General features: G+C 48.3%; 7 protein-coding genes across 7 annotated transcripts; 3 read left to right on the top strand and 4 right to left on the bottom strand.

The window, feature by feature from the left end:
* Positions 1-1,459: 1,459 nt before the first annotated feature.
* FOBCDRAFT_145906 (major facilitator superfamily domain-containing protein) lies at positions 1,460-3,274 on the bottom strand (the record flags this gene model as incomplete). Its single annotated transcript, XM_031191392.2, has 3 exons — positions 1,460-2,715; positions 2,768-3,130; positions 3,208-3,274. The coding sequence occupies 3 exons, from the start codon at positions 3,272-3,274 to the stop codon at positions 1,460-1,462; spliced, it is 1,686 nt and encodes a 561-aa protein (XP_031032623.2).
* A 2,327-nt stretch (positions 3,275-5,601) lies between these two features.
* On the bottom strand, positions 5,602-6,627 carry FOBCDRAFT_323642 (uncharacterized protein). Its single transcript, XM_031191391.3, has 2 exons — positions 6,186-6,627; positions 5,602-6,135 (listed from the first exon to the last, which is right to left on the bottom strand). The coding sequence occupies exons 1-2, from the start codon at positions 6,562-6,564 to the stop codon at positions 5,711-5,713; spliced, it is 804 nt and encodes a 267-aa protein (XP_031032622.2). The 5' UTR covers positions 6,565-6,627; the 3' UTR covers positions 5,602-5,710.
* Positions 6,628-7,803: 1,176 nt separating this feature from the next.
* On the bottom strand, positions 7,804-12,580 carry FOBCDRAFT_244345 (uncharacterized protein; the record flags this gene model as incomplete). The annotated part of the gene is made up of 9 exons (XM_031191390.3): positions 7,804-9,118; positions 9,176-9,617; positions 10,101-10,226; positions 10,633-10,740; positions 10,781-10,880; positions 10,914-11,096; positions 11,376-11,844; positions 11,947-12,450; positions 12,546-12,580. The coding sequence occupies 9 exons, from the start codon at positions 12,578-12,580 to the stop codon at positions 7,804-7,806; spliced, it is 3,282 nt and encodes a 1,093-aa protein (XP_031032621.3).
* Positions 12,581-13,744: 1,164 nt separating this feature from the next.
* Positions 13,745-14,414, top strand: FOBCDRAFT_207393 (uncharacterized protein; the record flags this gene model as incomplete). The annotated part of the gene is made up of 2 exons (XM_059609195.1): positions 13,745-13,823; positions 13,996-14,414. 2 exons carry the CDS (start codon positions 13,745-13,747, stop codon positions 14,412-14,414), a joined length of 498 nt encoding a protein of 165 aa, XP_059466004.1.
* Positions 14,415-15,527: 1,113 nt separating this feature from the next.
* Positions 15,528-16,113, top strand: FOBCDRAFT_9970 (uncharacterized protein). Its single transcript, XM_031191386.3, has one exon. It carries the CDS (start codon positions 15,572-15,574, stop codon positions 15,983-15,985), a length of 414 nt encoding a protein of 137 aa, XP_031032617.2. The 5' UTR covers positions 15,528-15,571; the 3' UTR covers positions 15,986-16,113.
* A 563-nt stretch (positions 16,114-16,676) lies between these two features.
* On the bottom strand, positions 16,677-18,502 carry FOBCDRAFT_190928 (uncharacterized protein). Its single transcript, XM_031191384.3, has 3 exons — positions 18,355-18,502; positions 17,384-18,272; positions 16,677-17,161 (listed from the first exon to the last, which is right to left on the bottom strand). Exons 1-3 carry the CDS (start codon positions 18,416-18,418, stop codon positions 16,738-16,740), a joined length of 1,377 nt encoding a protein of 458 aa, XP_031032615.3. The 5' UTR covers positions 18,419-18,502; the 3' UTR covers positions 16,677-16,737.
* A 149-nt stretch (positions 18,503-18,651) lies between these two features.
* FOBCDRAFT_232549 (uncharacterized protein) lies at positions 18,652-20,160 on the top strand. Its single transcript, XM_031191383.3, has one exon. It carries the CDS (start codon positions 18,993-18,995, stop codon positions 20,013-20,015), a length of 1,023 nt encoding a protein of 340 aa, XP_031032614.2. The 5' UTR covers positions 18,652-18,992; the 3' UTR covers positions 20,016-20,160.
* Positions 20,161-20,396: the final 236 nt, after the last annotated feature.

Here is a 20,396-nt window from a genome sequence, read left to right as displayed (position 1 = left end):
GAATTCGGAGTCCTTTCAATCTACTTATATCCTTCTCGGGCTGGTCCCCGGGCTGAGGGTGCTTCGGCTCGGATGAAGGGAATGCGCCTGGAAAAGGCAATTCCCCGCAACAAAACTCCCCGCACTATCACCGGTTCACTCCGCATTTACCCCAAAGTGGCCTGACATTTAACCTGGAACCCGATGTCGGTAGTTGTTTGCCAAGGGCGATGGAAGAGTGACATGTCTGTCAATACAATGAGGCTACAGACTTAGGTATAGAAACTTCGAGGGCTTGCTTCTGGATATCTTGCATCGTGATTGTCTGCCCATGTCCACCCCAAGTTCTTGCGACGTCAGGCCATCCGATAATGCAACGGTACCACGGGCATATCTCCTTGTCCGCTGGCAGTGAGGCTGGTTGTTGATTGTACCCTCGCTTTTGGTTTCATGACCGCCGGCGAACCCTCCCAGTCAGTAGATGGGTGGCTGTCGCTTCACGCGATAAAGAGGAGACTTTTTACTGGACCATCTAGGCAGCTGCGTACATATAGTGATATCCAGGTGCTATGTCCGCCGGTTAATCGAATCGTTGTCGCTCAAGAAAAGATGGTGGGTGTGATTCTGTGCCGCGCCGCTGAACTTATCCAGCCAATACCCTTGCACGGCGGGTTCGCTGGGCGGATGATTCGCTACTTATAGAAGATTATCTATCTCCCTATTTCTCCTATATGTTGCACGATTCTCTTGAGTGAGTACTGCAGCCATTAATCATTCACCTAGAAGTTGCTCTTACAGTGATAAAGTTTGAGGATCATCAAAGCACTGAAGGAGACAGCCGATAACGCGAAACGGTATGATCATACTATATTGGCTACGATGGATTGCAGAACATGAAGCTCTTCAGCCCCCCCCCCCCCCCCCCCCCCCCAAGCTAACATAAAAACAAAGAAAATCGAACTCTAGCATAAGGATTCTGTTGAGTAGTTGCTCGCAGATAAAGCAATTTTGGATTGCATCATTACCTTCCAGATCATGGAACCGATACCTTGCGCCTTGGGAACTATCGTTCACCCCGAAAAGCAGAAACGGAAAAGCGACACGAAACCATGAGAAATGCGCAAGTGGAATAGACAAGAGTGCCTCAGCTTCATGTCGATCAATGAAGGGTGGCGTATATGATACTTTGGAAACGGGAGTTGCTGTGATCAAAGGAGAGAATTACATAGCCCACGGCTTTCGGTGGGCGTCGCGAAGGATCGTGTTGGATGTTGTGCATCGTTGTGTACGAAAATGATCGTCTTCAAAGGCGTCTCGAGAGTGCCGAATATGCCCGCTCGCTTATCGTTGTCGAGGTTGGTTATGGCGCTGCTTCCTTTCATTCATACCTAATCATTGCTATACTCCGTCGTTCCATCAGCTAAGAGGATCGTCTTCGGTAACCGACTGAATCCAGCATCTTCGTAACACACATGGCCTTTTATGACAAAGAGTTCCTGCCACGTCGACCACGGCGAGATTCATTGGTGGCTGTCTTGGTAAGGGCGTTATCCACCATGACATCGTCCTTCTTGATACTTCTTCGTGGAATCCAGAAAAGCTGAACTGCTCCGATAACAGCTACAACAACACAGCTGAACCACGCTGACACAGAACCTGACAGAGCATAGAAAACTCCAGCAAGAGGCGGCGCAACAGTACGTGCCAAACAGGCACCAGACATAGCCAAGCCATTGACTCGGCCAAGCACCTGAGGAGATGGCGTAGCATCCTTAATAAGAATGAGAGTAACAGGTGCCACTATCAGCCCGCAGAAACTCTGCATTAACAAGGATGCGTAGATTCCCAAGGAGACAACTGGTTCGCCAAACGCAGAGAGGAATGGCATGAGCAAGTAGGAAGCAGGATACAAGATAATCATGCTCACAAAGGAATGCCATACTCCAACGCGGCTAACGAACACGGGGAAGATGACGGCCTGGATGAACAGACCCAGTACTCCGTTCACTGCAAGGTATACGCCGACATCGTGTACGGTGTAACCAAGACCACCAATCCAGTCAATAGTTCCGCGTTTCTCAGCAGGATCGTCGAGCAGATACGTGGCGAGAAGGCTGCTTGCAGCCATCTGGTGATACGAGAAGATAAGTAGTGCGACGATGAGCATCATGATCGTCTTGTTGAACGTTCGTTCACCGGACTTGGCCTGCTCGTCCTCCTGCTCCTCGTTAGGGGGTGTGAGGAGATCCTGAGGAAGGACAATGGAGTGCACAGTTCCGAAAGAAGAGCGGCGGAGGTCGATAAAGTCGTGTTCAACTGCCATTCCAAGACTGGACTCGGCGAAGCGAGGTCGTGATCGGCTGGTGGAGGGAGACATGTGTCGACGGCTGCGAGAAACGGAGGTGCGGACGGCAGAGCGTCGGAGAGGTGTGCGCTCATCGATAGATTCGAGATCGTCTATAGCAGGGACTTCTTGGTAGTTGATAACGCCATTCTCGCCCTCGGATCCGGGCTTCACAAGTGTCTCCTCAAGAAGAAAGAGTCCTTGAATGACGGCGATGGCCACCACGGCCACTGACACAAGGTTAGGGAGCAGGTAAGGATATCGCCCAAACAGTCCATCCTCTGAAAAGATTGAAGGGTAAAACTTGGCAGGTTGAGCGAGGAAACCTCCCATCGCGGATCCGATGATGCCGCCAAGAGTCCAGACGAAAGGCTGCACGGCGTAAGCCTTGGCTGTGAGAAAGTCAGCATCTCCACGATAATCCTAGCTCAAAGAAAAACTTACGCTCATGCTCAGGCAATTTCACCATCTCAGCGACCATAGTCTGCATGACCGACACGTTTCCGTTCAGCGCGCCGCCGACAAACCTTGCCAGAAGAGCAACCCAGTAGCTCTTAGCCAAACCAAAAATAAGACTCGACAATGCCACGCCAACGAGTCCAAACAGAACAACGGGCTTTCGACCGACGCGGTCCGAAAGAATACCCCATCCCATCGAGGTCAGCGCCTCAGCGACCGCATATGCCGAGACGAGCAGTCCCGCGTAAAGTGAAGCATCTTTCTCAGCAATACCCAAATCCTTGACCATCACAAATGTGTAGGCCAGAATGGAATTGAAGGCAATCGGCTCCGAAAAGCGACATATTGCTGCATGTCGTGGTTAGCGCTCGTGAGATTATCATGGGTGAGGGGCCGTTATGGCGGTGAGAGAGAGGCGCGCATACCGAGAATTAGAAGTTGCCTCGTGGGGAAAGCATTAGGATCTTTGTCTTCCCTTGCTCTCAAATTCATGATATTTACAACAAATCTTGAGTTTCTTTTCTTCTTCTCTTGGAAAGGAAATGGTCTGAGAGAGCAAGGGCGCGAAGTTGCAAGACCCGAACGTGAAAAGAGAGTCCAAGAGAGAAAGAAAAAACTCTTTTGGCGGGCCTCATGACTCTCAAGTAGCCTAACAGAAAATCCACGGCCGCTGAACGAGTGCGCTTATGGTACTACGGCCCGCAAACCGACTCGGTGCAACGCTACTGTAACCCCCCACGCAAGTTTTGCAGCGTTGCCACCCCCCGGTCAATTCACGACATCCAATGCAATGTTTATCACTTGGCAAACGAGGGGGGAAAGATCCTGGTTCACGGAGAATCTCTGCTAATACTGCGGATATTCTCAGCGCATCATCATTATCGCTCCATGCAAGACATGAGCTAATGGAATGGGCGTTGGCGGAGATTGAATGCCTCTGCGCATTCCCGCGTCGACCTCCTCCCCTGCTCATTACTCAAGATCTCGATAGCCTAGCACCAACACGAATCACTCACTGTAAGAATTTGCTTCTTTTTAAGCTTTGAGCTTGACTGGTGTCTTCTTGACCGCTCGCTTCACGGTCGGATGACAATACAGTAGCCTACCTTACCAAAATGCGGATGATTAGCGGCAAGTATTTACCGTGACCGTTTGTTTGCCACCAACGGGAGGCAAGGCCACTTTTCCTCGTCGTGATGTGATGTCAAACCGCATGCTCCGGCTGTCAAAGTGTCAAACAAACTCTAACGGCCATAGCGCAACCTGCAAAAAAACGACAACATGTCGCATACAATTTTATCATAATACCGATTCGATATTCACTGAGATCAGTCAAGACTTTTGTCTCACAGCACCTAGATCTTCCGTCGCACACCGTTCTTCTGCCAAGTGACGGCCCGCCCATCTTTCATGTGTGGCGAAACGGAAATCGTTCAACCAACTAACGTCTAGTGGGAGGCGAGCCAATCGACACCGAGTTTTCGCAGCTATCATGCGGGCACAATGAGGCTGAAAACGGAAAAGACGATTTCATGCAACAGGATGATGTGGTATCGGTAGATGACAGATCGGATCCAGATCTCAACTGTTTCTCTTAGCTTCCCTATTGAGGTCTGAGCTTACTCTGATCTGCATGCTTCTTTTCACTGCACGGGCCCAGGATTATCCGCAATATTGTAACGAGATAAGCACGATTAGGCGCTGAATCCCAGGAATTGACGGCTATATGCAGAGTAATACATCCGGACCAATAAATCGTATTCTGTGAATTATCGGGAGGCTGAAAAGCTTATGCTGGTACAGCATTAGTGCATGAATATGATACTCTCATGAGCTGGTAGCTTGGCCTGCTTGGTAATGTTCCCCGCTCACTCACCGGTTTCTTTAGTTCCTAGTGGCTGGGGACTGTCGCTTCAGCCTTGACAACGAAAGTCGGTAATTGAGCGATGCTTGTTCTACAACGTATGATCCAGCTTGTGTCCATGGTATAATCCTTGATGATGCGCGAATATGATACAAGCTCCCAAAGCCGTGTTACAGGTACTTGGGTACCATCCCAGGGCAAGAAAAGACACGAGCATGTGAATTTCTTAGAATGGTACGCTGCAACATAGCATACAAATGGACATCTGCTCATAGAAACCAAGAATGGTGCACCAAGGACTGATGCCAATGGGCTGTGATATTGTGTCCGCCGGTGTATCGTCTCCAATGTCACAATTCGGAACAAAGCTCCCTACCCACGACAATTTCTGTTTCTTGTCAAACGCTGGTTAATCACCCCGGGATGTGGCTGACCCTTTGTGCTCATCAGACAAATTGCTTTTGCTCCATGTGCGACAGATCATCTCGAAAACCGGACTGCTGATTCATTATATACTTCCGCATCACCGTCGCTAGCGAATACGGTGGGTAGCACGAATTTCGTATTGACTATACCCCTGCAATGTCTCAATATCTTATGCACGGGGAAACAAGCATCTGCAGTCGAAACGTGGTTTACAAGACTCATTGGGACAAGTCTTATCGTCATAGAAGGTGAAACAAGTACGGCACAATGTCTTGGGCGTTGTTGGGCCCTTCCGTTGATTTCTTATTCACTGACTTGTCCCTGTATCATATTATGCCTGGTTGCCTTGGTGATTTATCAAAGTGACATCATCGAGATCTTCACAGTACTTATCCGTGCGCTGGAATGAGCTTTACTTTACATGCTGTGTCACCATTATTCCAGAAACGGAGGATATTCGAGTCGGGGGTACACGAATTTAGGAGTAGGAAGTGTCTCACTTAATTCTTGAGCAGCATAGACATTAATGGCTAAATTTAGTGGATTTCAACAACAAAGGGGCGGCGAGAGTTGACCATGACCATCGTGAAAGATGAATGATACTGCATTGAATTTTACAGGTAAGGTCATCCGTCAGACTATGCAAATTTAGTTCTGGGACGTTCCTGGAGTTCACCATCTAAGATGATATCAACCTTCTCGTTGTAAAAGCAGACAAGTCGTGCAATCGCTGCGCTCTCAAGAGTTGGGTGGTTATAATACCAGACCAGGTTCTCAAAGGTCTTTCCGTCGATGACAATATTATAGTATTCGGCCTCGCCCTTGTAAGGACACTTAGATCTGACGGGGCTTTTCAATAGGACAGTCTGATCAACAGCAGACAATGGAAGGTAGTAACGAGTCGGCAGACCTGTCTCGAGGAGATGCATGGATGATGTAGCTTTCGCAACTGTTCTGCCGTTGACTTTGACTTCAATGGGACGTGTGGAGTGCAGGATGTCAACGCGTTTGAAGGGATCTTTCGCGTGGACGAAGATGGGTTCATCCTCCTCAAACCATTGATCTAACATCTGTCAGTGCGCTGATATTCTTAAGTCATACTCAAAAGCTTACCTATACTGCGAAATTCAACCCGCACCATATCAGAAAGTGCCCCAAGGGTCACATCTTGAAAGAAGCGCACAACATTGTCCACTTTTGCCTCCTTGATACTATCATGGGCTGGGATCACGAGTTGAGCTATCGCAGCCCTCTCTTTGAGCTCCACCGAGATGTTCTTCTTATCAACCAGCTTCGCGTTCTTCACATCAACCACCGGCACATAGATAGTGGGGAAACTGTCATGTTCCCAAACATAGACTCCGTGAGTAGTATCCACAATAGTGGTATGGTTGTGAATGGCTCGTATGCGGCGAGATGTCTGCATTGTCTTGCGGGGACCATGTTCGATCAGGCTCTGAGCGAGCTCAACCAGGCCTGATGCACTACTCATATTGAGATATACCTGAAAATGTTTATTTTTCGTGATTCTGCGTTTCTTAAATAAAGATATGGCAGTATCAAAGGATGTTGGGTGAGGACAAGTACCCCGCTCAATGACGCGGACAATATTCAGACGCTGGTCTTGATTTATAATCATCGCTGCAGGAAGACTAACTCGAGTATGAGAATGTTAATGTCATTTTAAATAGCTCTGACCTTATCTCGGGTTTCTAAAAAAAAACTCCATGAGATGTAAATTGTTCCCACTTTGTTGCAAGCGTATTGCTGGCTTTGAATGCAGTGATACTAGAACTTCGGCTTAATATGATTTCGCGCTCTCTGGTATGTTGGTCACAAACCAACAGGCACAATTAAGTGTCGGTTTAAGATAATAAGACATCGTTTTCTTTTCTTTCGAAGTGATGATTTGCCCATTCCGGTATCAGCCAAGGACAAGTTGGCTGGCCGTTGGTGGATGACTGACACAGACAAAATGAATCGACGGAATCCATAATCAATGCCACCAGTTGAGGTGTTTTTGAAAAGAAGTCCGTGAAGGCGGTTGAGTAAACTCTGGCCTGATTCGTCGAGGAGAGTCTGTTTGGGGAGGAGCTGGCTAGACTGCAGGCTGTAGCATTTGTGTCGATAGCGCATCGACGTGCGCTGCGACCTGTCCTGTAGTATGTCTTAGTTCTGTCAGATGAAACAGAGGTAACAGAAGGGCGCTACAATCTCTGGGGTCATGTCGTATTTGAAGGAGACCGAGTTGAGCAAACGGTCTGTCGTGTTCGACTTGTAGACGTCGAACGACATCAATGACTATCTCCCAAAGCACTACTAACCTCCATGAGTCCGTCTTTTCCATCTTTATGACTCGTAATTCAATAACTGCGGCATCTGCAACCTGGACCTAGGGTACAACGGAGTGCAGCGCCTCGAGTTCCATTACATACGTTGCAGCGAGCGCGCTTTTAATATCTCGGGAGGCACTGCAAACGACGGTAACGAAGAAACGACCCATTCAACTACGGACCGCTACTCCGGCCCAGCTACTCCCGCATCAGATGAGTTTGATCTTCCACAGAGCTCCGCAACATGATTCCTTTGATCCTCTCGTGAAGATTCAACATTCTCCAGAAACCTTCGAAATGTTATGTCCAAAGCCAGGTTCACTTGTAATGGGATGTATTTATCGAAACTATACCTAACAAGCAGTACCTACCGCAACAAAACTAGAGCCACGGGTATTTTAAATCCTTCTACAAAGCTTGCCTGTGTCTAGACTATAATCCCAAGCATCACTTCCGACTCCCGATAAAACCCAAAGACTCTGAGTAGGGTCATACTTTTTCTTCACCGCCAACAGGCGGGAATAGAATACTCCGTAGAAGTCCTTTTTGAAAGACGGATTATAAGGATTTGCCTCATTCATATACGCTCCAGTATCTGGCGCCCATTCCTGCCAGAGCTTTTCCTTTGAATCGTTCAGATCACATGCTCCTTTTGCCAGCGTTTCTGCCGGCGTAAGAGTAGTGTCGAGAGTCAGACTGTAGCTCATTGTATGAAGATAGGTCGATCGCCATGCTGGTAGAAGTGCGCCTTGCATGTTTCTTGGCGTGTTCGCAGGACCCGGCCCACCTTGCAAACCGATAACAACCATACCGGATCCTTCCGGGTCTGAGTTTGTAAGCATCCGCTTGAGGTAGCTAATTAACCTCTTCTGGCTGATTTCGGACGTCTCTCGGCGGCCAAGAAGTCGACTGGACGGCATTGAATAAGCTCCGGCCTGGTTTGAGCCTCCAGCATTCAAGGCTTCGAAGAACCCCTTGTAGGTGGGATAGACAGTTGTGTTGGAAGCAACGACGGATAGGATGCTGCTGTCGTTGCCAGTAAAAGCATGGACTCGATCGATTGCCATCTGAGCCAGCTTTTCGGTGGCTGTCTGTGACTTGTTGAAGGCATAAAATCCCTGGCTGATGCTGATGCCGGCTTTGTGATTACCTTGTACTACCACTGCACCGGCTAATCCAGCATCCATAAGATCAGGAAGTAGGCGCAATAACTCTGAGAACGCGTTCCAGGTTGCTTCATATGCAGCTGAGGTGTTACCACGAGGAGAAATAGCGAAACCGGTTTCGATGACACTTGGCGCGGGATAAGCTTTCAGCACGTATTCAGTAACGATGCCATATTGTCCCGCGCCACCCCCTCGAATGGCCCAGAGCAGGTCCTGATTCTGAGTGGTATCGGCAGTGACTATGTGACCCTGAGTCGTTACAACTCTCACTTGGTATATGTTGTCAGCGGCCAAACCGAAGGTGCTGGACAATGGGCCATGACCACCGCCTTGAATGTGCCCTCCCAAGCCAACTGTGGCATCATTACCGCTTACGATGACATGGCCGTGCTTGAGGGCGTGACCAACTGCATCACCGTAAGTGAGTCCGCTTGCAGCGATCAGCACGGTGTCTGTCTTGTTAGTCCCAGGCACTATCCAGTTCGGATCGAACTTGACCCGTTGCATGTGACGGGTCCAGATGGACAGGGAGTGTGCACCACTGGATCTATAAGAACACTATTAGCAAGAGCCGAAAGCTTCGTGGCGGCAACGAAATACGAACCTTCCGCATAAGTCGTGGCCAGTTCCTTTAACAACGATGCGAATATTTCGCTCTGATGCCCATTTGACAGCGAGAGCGATCTGTTCATCGCTCGTCGCATTTACAACATAACTTGGATAGCCACCGAGATGGCAACCAACCGTTTTGCTATACCCTTGAGCCCCAGGAGGTAGGCAGGAATTGTTGGCGTATAAAGCGGACGAAATCGACTCGGGAAGGTTGGCATGGAACATCGACTGAGTCCAGTTGGCCTCAACGACGTTGCATTTCAATGGTGAATCAAATGGATTCGTTTTGTAACAGGAGGATGCAGCCGGGCGTGTTTTTATGAGACTGCCACTGATAGATTCATTCAATGCCGCCCACTCGGCGTCAATGGGCCAAGCTTTATCGAATGGTGAAAGTTTGCATTTCGGCGGCTCTGTTGGGGAAGCAAGAGCTGCTGAACATAAAAGAAGCGCAAGCAAACGCATGATTTTTTTTGGAGTCGATCTGATGCTGGAATAAGTGCGTATGCATCTGCTGTTCTACGTCCATATCTACCGTAGTCGGCTGTTTTATAGCATTCAGCTTGGTTAGGTAAGGGACACAAAATGCCGGGACCTTCGGACATGACAGAAAGCGAGTTACGGCTCTAGCGTTTTCGTATATCCCTTTTCTTTTTCGCATTCCAAGTCAAGGAACTTTGCTTGTCCGTAATGACCCAGCCTTAGTATTTTTGGTACACCAGACTACGTCATGTGGGTTTTAACAAGCCATGGCTATCCACTACCGGCTTTTCCTTTCCAAGCGCCGTCGGCAAATTACCATGTTGTTGACTCGCGGAACCCCTAATCTTTTGATCGTTGTTGTGAGGGACACATCATGGTTTCGCCTTGTTTCAACCCTAAAGATTATTCATAGTGAGTGGATCCCGTGAACATACCGCCAGAGAAGTCGAGAAGGCCCGACTTCAATGGGTATTGTAGCCAATCGCTGTTTATACGCATAGCTTGACCAAATTGCACTCCACTTCTCAGGAACCGTTTCGAGAATGTGGACCAGCTTGCAACTAGTTACAATATCAGTCCGAAGGCTCTTTCTGGGACACCAGCTATAAGATGACAGAAACGGATCTTGCACTTCTCCCTCTTCATTCTTGCCCTAGACTCTTTAATCCCACCTCCTTTCACAATCATGGGTTTAGTCCAGTTGGAGGATGGCAAGGTCCTCTATTACCCGTATACACCTTCGACTGCGGCTGGCTATGCCTTCATGGCATGCTTTGCCGTTGCAACATGCGTACATATCGTCCGTGTTGTACAGACAAAACGGCGCTTTTTCTTCCCTATGATCCTTGGTGGTATATGCATGTCTTGCCACGCTACCACCGACAACGCAACGATTGCTGACTGTCCACTCAGGCGAAATATTTGGATATTATGGCCGCGCCTGGGGCGGTCAGCTGCCCAACTCACCCAAGCCATTCATGTTGCAACTCATGCTCATTCTCGTCGCGCCAGTGTTTGTCTGCGCAACGATATACGTCACACTGGGGCGATTAAAACAACGTATACTCGGTCGTCCTAATCGAAAATGTAGCATAACAGTGCTCTTTATTCTTACCGATATCGTGGCTTTTTGCTCGCAGATCGGTGGTGGACTTGTCCAAGTTACCGGAAGTCTCAAGCTGATGAAGATTGGAGACCATATTGTTTTGGGTGGCCTCGTCTTTCAATTAGTAGTTTTGGCTATTTACCTGGGCCTGGTCTATGAGTTCTGGAGCAAAGCCAAGAGGCAGCATGATACGAATGGTCTTCGATGGCAGCCTTTCGTAGCAGTGCTGGCTGGAACAGTGGTAGCGGTTTGGATTCGAAACCTGGTTCGTGCAATCGAATTCATGCAAGGATTCCATGGTTTCATCAGCGAAAATGAGGCCATGCTATATATATTTGACGCCTTTTTGATGTTACTGGTCATAGTGGCCTTTATTCCGTTTTACAATAGTAATAGTATAGTGCCACAGCACGTCAAGGGAGGATGGGATGCTATCGAGCTGGGCCTTTGATGATGCAACACAAAGGTAGATACCATTTTTCAAAGATCCTTCTTATTGTTCAGGGAAAACCCCAGATGCCAAACCCGCTCATATTACCCTCACCGCTTCTGTTGGCCACTGAAGAAAGTCACGGTAATTGTGTACTACATACTTCTTGCATACCAGGAGGATGTGATCAGCCCAGTCATGCAGAAACCAAGCTCTCTTCACAGTCTGAACCAGAGGTGCGTAATAGGCTAATAGTAATAGAGCTACAGGGTCTTTGGTCTGCAGGCATTCAATAAAGGTGTCTTCCATCATGTAAACCCAGATAAGAACCATCTTGTAGTGCAGTGGGCACCTGATGCACCCATCCTCACTACCGAAAGTGGCTTCGTAGATATTGGTAAGGGTTTCTAGAGATCGTACAAAGACATCATTGCGCGGCAGTGCATCTGAAACAATAAGATCACGAAGTTTCCCAACCGAAATAGTCCAGTCAACCCGAGCGAAGCCCTCGCAGATGTAGGTTGGGCGGGGGTCATCAGGAGGCGCCTTACCGCTACCGAGCGCCTCAGTGAGCCCAGAGAACAATACTTTTTCTTCAAAAAGCTGCCTTATAAGTCGTGTGCCACGGGCTAGTGAAAGAGAGCTATGAGGTGAGTTGCCGTTGGCTGAACACACAAATAGATCATCAGACCCTGTGGGACCTGCTGCAAACACACAGAAGCAAACTAGCGTTGTTGAAACATACAGACTGCCGCAATTTGAGGCGTCTATTTGCGACAAAGTTTCATTTGTCTGGATCAACCCGACAGAGAAGTGATCTTTAGCCAAGGCAATATAGCGTGACCTTTTCAGTGAATTGTTGGATGCTAGAAATGCTAGATGGTACGCCGCAAGAGAGAGGCAGAGATGGAGGAGATAGGGATACGACGCGGCAAGTAGTGTCGCATCTCGTGACCAGAACTGGACAATCGGGTGATTAGGATCATCAGAGCCGCCAAGATTTGGTCCAGTGAAGATGATGAATTGACGCAATAGCTCGGCTTGAGCCATGTTCAGTTCTGTTTCTGGGGACTGGGGTGACTCTCTGGGTTCAGACTGGAAGTGGGATCGGAGCGAGGAGTCCTCGCCCTGGGATGACCAGTTCTTACGCGGCCGGCCTCGTCCAGGTTTCACCGGGGCAATTGGTGCGGTTGCGAGTGAAGATGCTGGCACGACTGGATGAATGTCATATTGACATTCCAAATGAAACCTGGTGCAGTTGGTGCATCTCGGTTGAAGTTCATCACACTAATCACACGTTCGTAAGTACTTGATGCACGATACGCATGCATGGATAACTCTAACCTTAACTTTGCGCCGCTTGCAATTGGAGCAACCATTCTTAGACTTGTGATGGAACTTTTTCTTAGATCGTTGACTTGGCAGCATTGTGGAATTGATATGCAACGACCTGAAGCTATCCAGTCGGCAGAAAGCTGATTTTTCGCATAGACTGAGGTGGTTGTAGCTAACTTATAACCTCGCCACGGCCTTGAGCGTTTCCGGGACTGCTGGTGTTTATTTTATCCACAATTTGAAACGAGTGGAGTGCCCGAGAGCCAATCGCTGATATTTCGTTCAGATAAGCCCCACTGACCTGGTAGCATCCATTATGCACCTCTTGGGTACCGATAAACTTGGTCGAAAAGTGGTAGGCATACTACCCCGGTGCGTGTATGGTTGACCTCAACTGGCAGTGGTTATAAATCTTGATTAGGCAAGTCTAGCCTATGAGAATCTGCAGTAAGTTCGGTGCCTAATTGAGGCCTCTTGACCGTGCGAACTTAGCGAACTCTGCGAACTCTCTACCTCGGGTCAAATAGTAGCGAAGGAGATACCGCAATTGAAGAGTTTGTGCAACATAGCCTGACAATCGGTACTTTCAACCTGTAGATCGATAGAAATACAGTTCTTCCAGCTGCTCATGACCACGTGGCCTTCCGTTGCGGAACCTCGATCTCTCAAGTCTCATTTGAGCACTACAAAAGGGCCCTGGAGATTGCCAAAACCTGTCCTCGCATATCATGGAGATTTGAATGTCATGCAAAAAAACTGGAAACCGAGTGCTTGTAATATCCAGATGAGTCGGGGCGCGGGCATTGAACTTCGAATCCACAGCTTCAACACTTCTCAGTCAAGATACCTCGCTTGGCCAGGGGACACCCTGGAGTCGAAAGAAGAAACCTGTGTCCGTGTTAGAGCTCACGGGTTGACTTACCAACCGTCAACTGATTGGTCTGATTGGGTCACGGTCGAGACGGGTCTCATATAACCCAAAGACTGGCAACGCGTGTTGTCCATTGCCTCGCGTCAGAACCTTGGCAAGGGTAAACCAAAAAGCTTATTATACCTTCGCAAGAACTTTGATCTAAACACGAAGTTAACTCACATCCAGAAGGCTCGCCTATATATAACTGCTCTTGGTCTCTACGGGGCTGAGATCAATGGCGAGCGGGTAGAAGATCATGTCCTAGCCCCAGGCTTCCAGTTTTTTAAGCATCTACATGTCTACGATACCTACGATGCTACAGAACCGGTTTCAAGAGGCCGAAACGCTATTGGTATCCTGGTTTCACAGGGTTGGTACGCCGGGCGTCTCTTCGGTCATATCGAGAAGCGCGATTTCAGGAACCTCTACGGATTTAGAATCGGTGCTATGTGTCTTTTGAAGATCACTCTCAGCGATCGAACCAATGTTCATATCCCATCTGATAAGACGTGGTCCCCTAGCTTTGGCCCGCTGTCCGATTCACAGATTTGCAACGGAGAGATCTACGACTCAGGAAAGAGTCCGTTATGACGGGTTGGTCAACGGCATCTTTCTACAATGGCGATTGGCTCAGTGTCGAAGAGCTTCCGCCATTGACCGCAGCTCTCGTTCTGTCAGACGGTCCACCCGTTCGAAAGCTGAAAGAGCTTCAACCAAAGGAGATCTTCCAGAGCGTGTCGGGCAAGGTCATAGTCGACTTTGGTCATAACTTTGCTGGTTGCGCTAGGATCACTGTCAGTGGCCCCAGCGGTACCGATATCATTCTCAGAAATGCTGAGGTACTGGAAAACGGCGAGATAGAAACCAAGCCCCCACGCACCACCGACGTGCCGGCCCGCAAGTTTGAGAACCTCGATTTACATTTCACGGCTTCCGCTATGTTAAGACTAACAACTGGCCCGTGAAGCATACTCCCCTAGAATCCGAGGCCATCACCAGCATTGCAGTATGCAGTGATATGGAACGAACAGGATGGTTTGAATGCACTGATGAACTCTTGAATCAACTTCACACCAACGTCGCGTGATCTATTCGAATCAATTTTATCCATATTTCTACTGACTACCCGCAACGTGATGAACGCATAGGTTGGATTGGCGATGCCCACATTTTCGTGACAAAGGTTGGCCGAAGACTGAAATCGATGAAACAGTCTCTGGAGGCGCATGGCGCACCGATTAGCCTCTTCTAGTTCACGGAGATCAACCTAGACCTCATAATCCGTGTTCCAAACTACACTTCTTTGGCTGTGGCATTCTAGAACCTTGCCGGGAGTGGAAACATAAACCTGACAATACGAAATGGTGCATCAAAGACGGTCGCCTCATACCCTCAACAGCGACTATCACAAAGAACCCTTCACCTGGCAGCCAACACCCTTACTCGTCGCACAATCGGTTCCAAAAGCACTGTAGCCTTTCATATCAGCGCATCAAGACTGAAAAAGGGTGGTGTCGCCGGATTATCCATATTTCACACCAATAGTGCATATATCGCTATTCACAAACACGCTGACTCTTCGCGATTTGTCTATGTCGAGCTCCCCAGAGATTCCTGAACCAAGCGAGGAGGCATTCAAAGCTTGGAGAGGCACGGTGAACTTCACGGGCTCGACTAGGTAACGCGTAAACCTCACAGTTTTCATCAATGCTTCATAACTCTTACAATTGACATTTCGTGTCGGGAGTCCTTAGTCGTAGTACCTGGGTATCGCATATAATCGACATATGTTGTCCCAGCCCTCATTTATGAGCAGCATCTGAGGCCTGGGTATTAAATGCAGCGCTACGACGATTCACAAGCCTAGGAGTTTATGCAGTGAGATTTTAGTCAGCTATAAAAAGAGGCTTTGCTTCAAGTGCAGATCCTTTATTGAGGCGGAGTCATGGGCAGGCAGACAAGCGGCATGACTCAGCTGACTGCAAACACCTTTGATATGTAGCATGTCACAACGTAAACGAATAAATATTTCTTGCTTCCATCCTACTTATTATTTTAAAGCATCATCATTCAATTATTGCAAGTCTCAAATCCAAAGATCCAACTACCAAAAATCTTCACCATGACAACCGAAAAGAGATTCACTGGCTCTCGCATTAACGTCAAATCCATCGAAACCCCCTCCAGCGCAGAATGGCGCATCCGCTTATCTGGCCCAAATATGATAAACCTTATGAACGGCCATCGTCCACAAGACATGGACGATAAGTGGATGTGCATGACAACGGGGCCTGCTGAACAAGGATTAATTCGCGTACGCATGTGCAGAAGCTGGTCAGATAGAGAAATCATCGCGCTTATAGGACGTGTCGGAAGTGATGATGAAGCAATTATCGCCGAGGAAGGCGGAGAGATTTTGGCGATTATGTGGCCGACGCCGGAAGAGGACGAGTATGATCCTTTTGATGAGGAGAGTGCGAAGAAGTTTGCTATTGGGTTCTGTCGACATTTTATGAATTGTGAGCTTGAGAGTTGATGAGTATATGAGGGCGAATAATGGTTTCTGCCAATGTTCAAGTTATGACATGGTGTTCTCGCGTTAGATTTCTTGGTCGGTATGTAAGATAGCTCATGAAAGAACGCCGATGCTCCAATTTACCAAGATCGTTGTATTTTCCCAAGGCCGTCTATTGTCTTAATTGAATGGCGCGTCACTGCGCCTGAAGTCAGCTTGGCTGTCTGCGTCGTGGTCTCGGCGTGACTGACTACGCGCTCCATCCTCTCACGCAAAATCATCGCGTAGGGTCGCCTCTCGGCGGTGAAGGCATTCTTGCGGATGCAGCTCTGACCTCCAGTCTCTCCGTCGCTCGGCGATGAGTTTCTGCGACCGGGCGGGCTGTTACAGTGTACGCTTGCCGATGAGGCTGCTGAAGTTGAAATGGTTGGCGATTATTGATAAGCGGTGCCGAATCCGCAGAACGGTTTGGGAAGAGGTCATCAATGGCTTCCATGAGATCCTCGTAAAGGCCTTTGACGAACGGCACGATCCCGCACATTTTTTGTAGGTCAAGGATTTATGAGAGTAAAGTGTCGTGACTGTTGACCTTTTTGTGACAACATTACGGTGAAAATAATCTGTGCAGAGATCACGTGCATCCGTGTCGCAATGAGCAGGCTTCAATTCGGAATAACCTCAGCAACGACTCATGGACTGGATATCTTATGAATGGGATCTTTTTTTGATATCCTTAGTTATTTGTATACGTGTAGTAAAATACGACATGCGCTTTACATCTTGGGTTTCCTGCCCGACTTCTTGAAATGGCCTGCCTCGCCAGTACTTCCCTCTCTGCCATCCTGCTCTTGAGCATTCTGACTGTTGGTATTCTTCTCCTTCTCTGTCATGTTCTTATCTTCGAACGAGCTCGCATCGCGTTTTCCCGGTGCACCCTTCAGCGACGCCATGGCTCCATCTGAGTGATCGGTGACTGGTGGATTGTTCTTGTCGTGGTTGGGATCGGAAGACACTGGGGTTTCGACTTTGCCTGAGTTCATGCGGATAGAGGTGTATGAGCTTAGCACGGGTTGGGATCGAAGCGCGGATGTGACGGTCGAGATGCGTCTGAAGGAGGAGAGAGATTGGCGTGCGATGGTCATGATTGCGAAGGGTCGAGACGAGTAGAAGATGTATTTGCGGAGGATCTGAGAATTTCTATTAAAGCTTGAGTTGCTGATGCTGAAGGGTGTGTTGAAGGGTTGAAGAAGCAAAAGAATCGTGGCTTTTCATGGGTCTTTGCTGAAGCGAAAGTAATGACGACATTTCTGAAGCCGACATATCGTCAATCATGGCAATGGTTGATGTCATTGATACATCAATTGACTTGACCGCGAGGTTCCACAAAATCCCAACGCGAACTCCATTTTCTGTTATTACTCCAGATTTTCGACTTGTCCTATGTTTTGCTTCTCAAACACCAATGGGACTTCACCTCTTAACGCTCTCCAATGATTAGTTGCCCTCATCAGCTCGGGACATCCTTCGACAGCCCATCCCCATCTTTCCAGAAACCGAGGCGTCACCTCCCAGCTCTCCATACGATGCGGCTCTCCCCAGATAATCATGCCACGCCGATCTGAAGCATAGTCGCCATGTTTGCCTCTTGACACAAGTCGCCGTCCTCTTGGCCCAGTGCCCTCTCCATATTTGTTGAACATGATGTCTTCCAGTAGATCTCCCATTATGTCAGTGACAAGTAGTCGATGATTGAAATGATCATGGTGATTGATAAGATTGTCTCTCATCTTCGGAAACGGAATGAAATCGATCCAGGTTGCATGTACCGTTGTTGATTGCAGGGCTGTAGGACGAAGATGAGGCGGTACATCTAGGCCTGTCTCGACACAAATAGCATCGCGCTTTAAGCCAACCATGACATCCAGTTTCTCAGTCCGACCCTCTACAAGTACAAGATGATCCGTCACCTGTGAGAGGGTTACTTTGTTCTGAAAAAGCCCTCGGAAAGCATTGTAGTTTATGAGATACAGAAGATGGTCCGAGAGAGGAGACGCCACGCCCGTCAATGCCCGTAGACGTTGATGCATGTCGAGCTGCTGGCTGTATAATTCAATATCTGCGGTGCTCAATGTGCCCTTGTATATAGTGGTAAGAAACAATCTCGGGTCTTGCTTGGTGATGGAGGATTCATCATTGGCGGCTCCGGCCTCCAGACCGAATTCATCCACCCTCCAGAGCTTGACTCCGAATGTCGGCCTTTGCTGCTTGGCACGAGTTTTGGTTGTGTCATCATTGTTCATGCGATTTCCTGCGTGCAAAAGTCAGAGATGGTCTAGCTAGTCTCCAAAATAGGAAGTATTGTAATCAGAACTGTCCGTCAAATTACTTACGGCGAGCTCGTTGGTTGATCCTGTTTTGCAGCTTACGCCGCTGCTTTCTCTCAGCATCTTCCATAATCGATGGAGTTCGTGACAGGCCTTGCTAAACTCCAGCAGTAGTGATGAATCAAAAGGCCAGCGGGCTATAGCGAAAGTAGTAAAAATGTAAGCTTTGATCAAAAACATGGTCGAATTGGGATTTGTGACGGATAAACTCTCCATGTGATCTGACGTGCCGAAATATGTCACGCTAATACGAATCGAGATAAAAAGTCATCCTCGCATGGTATGATCTGCAAAATCCGATCGCGAATATTCCTCGAGCCCTTGCTACACGTTTCCTTTTATTCCGATGATGCGCCACTGACAAGCGTTATGACTCCGTCCAAGCGACCAGCAGCATGCATGGTGTACCTTGGGGAATCCTTCGGTGATTTATTCTCTTTTGGGTTACAATGTCATCAGGACTTGAAGAGCGACATAGCATGGTGGTCTAGGTAACAGTTTTTGGGCTACATCCTGAGCTGCGACAAATCTACTATAAATTCAGGAGAAGCTGCAATATTATACCAAAATCTCTTCAGTTCAATCCAGCATTCAATTTCACTCCAATAACCCTGCTTCTCAAATTCAGTTTACACGACTTTAACATGTCTCGTTACGCCTCTCTCTACACCAACCCCCAAGGACCAGGTGACAGCCGACCAACTGCTCTGCAGGTAGTGCAGGATGAGCAGATGCAGAACGAACTCATTGGAAAGACAGCAGTCATCACTGGCGTGTCATCCGGTATCGGCATAGAAACCGCACGGGCGCTTGCTGCTACAGGCATTAAGCTCTTCCTGACTGCCCGAAACCTTGATAAAGCCAAGGAAGCTCTCGCTGATTTCTGGAACCCGGATCAGATGGATCTTGTACAACTTGAGCTGAGCTCTATGGATAGTGTTCGAGCTGCCGCAAAGACAATCCTTTCTAAGACCGACGAGCTCAGTATCTTCATCGCCAACGCTGGTGTCATGGCTGTCCCAGAGCTCACGACGACTGCCGATGGCTTTGAAGAGCAGTTTGCTACGAACCACTTATCTCACTTCCTCTTATTTGAGCTCCTCAAACCTAGTCTTCTCAAAGCGTCAACTGAGAAATTCCAGTCTCGGGTCGTTGTCGTCTCAGCTACTGCTCATCGCATGCAAGGCATACCCGCTTCGAACGACTACAATTATGAGACCAGCGGCGCCTCAGCTTATACGCCCTGGGAAGCATACGCCCGATCCAAGACCGCCAATACCTACATGGCCAATGAGATTGAACGTCGATATGGCTACAGGGGCATCCATGCGACTAGTGTTGCCCCAGGACTGGTTGCCTCCAATATTGGTCGTCATATTCCCCAGGAAGTGATGGCAGGGGTCATTGGTGACAAAATGCATGAGGTTCAGAGCCTCGAGCAAGCGGCTGCAAGTACTCTGGTCGCTGCCGTGGGCAGAGAATGGGAAGGAAGAGGAGGTGTTTACATCACCAACTGTAGTGCTGCCGAACGGGGCGAAGATGACGGTGTTTCGACTTCGTACACGTATGTTTCTCACACTTACAACCCCAAGGATGAGCAGAGACTGTGGAATGACTCTCTAAAGATGGTGGAGAAGTGGAACGACTATAGCACAGAAGACATTTGACGATGAAAAGGTCGGATGGGTTTGCGGATCAGCTGTATACAGATCACCAACCAGCTCTACAATTTTCTTGGCTTCAATTTATATTTGGTTCGCAACTTCACATCATATCATACGGACACGGATACAGGAGAGATCATCACATGCAGGAATTATTACGATTCGTCAGGTGTTCTTAGCTCCAAGTCAGTCCCGTCATGTTCCAGCATTGCAATTGCTGTATCATGCAATAGGTTTCATAAAAGTGATGTTGAAAATTGAAAAAGAATTTTCATGTGATAGCCTCATGTCCAGCGCTTTTGGGCAAAAACAAAGGAAACATCATCGGCCTCCATATTCCTCTCTGTCATGTGAAGACCCAATGCATCAAACATCGGTCAAAGA

The sequence above is a fragment of the Fusarium oxysporum genome, chromosome X (assembly GCF_013085055.1).
Source record: "Fusarium oxysporum Fo47 chromosome X, complete sequence".
Classification (NCBI taxonomy): Eukaryota; Fungi; Ascomycota; class Sordariomycetes; order Hypocreales; family Nectriaceae; genus Fusarium; species Fusarium oxysporum.
This window is presented reverse-complemented; position numbering and strand designations above follow the sequence as displayed.

What these genes read in the sequence shown, in the direction of transcription:
- FOBCDRAFT_9970 (XM_031191386.3), top strand. Translation starts at nt 15,572, where the DNA reads ATGACAACCGAAAAGAGATTCACTGGCTCTCGCATTAACGTCAAATCC.
- FOBCDRAFT_232549 (XM_031191383.3), top strand. Translation starts at nt 18,993, where the DNA reads ATGTCTCGTTACGCCTCTCTCTACACCAACCCCCAAGGACCAGGTGAC.
- FOBCDRAFT_323642 (XM_031191391.3), bottom strand. Translation starts at nt 6,564, where the DNA reads ATGAGTAGTGCATCAGGCCTGGTTGAGCTCGCTCAGAGCCTGATCGAA. An exon ending in GGTTGAATTTCGCAGTATAG is followed by an intron (nt 6,136 to 6,185) that starts GTAAGCTTTTGA and finishes GACAGATGTTAG; the next exon opens with ATCAATGGTTTGAGGAGGAT.
- FOBCDRAFT_190928 (XM_031191384.3), bottom strand. Translation starts at nt 18,418, where the DNA reads ATGGAAGATGCTGAGAGAAAGCAGCGGCGTAAGCTGCAAAACAGGATC. An exon ending in GATCAACCAACGAGCTCGCC is followed by an intron (nt 18,273 to 18,354) that starts GTAAGTAATTTG and finishes TTTTGCACGCAG; the next exon opens with GAAATCGCATGAACAATGAT. An exon ending in GGACAAGTCGAAAATCTGGA is followed by an intron (nt 17,162 to 17,383) that starts GTAATAACAGAA and finishes AAGCTTTAATAG; the next exon opens with AAATTCTCAGATCCTCCGCA.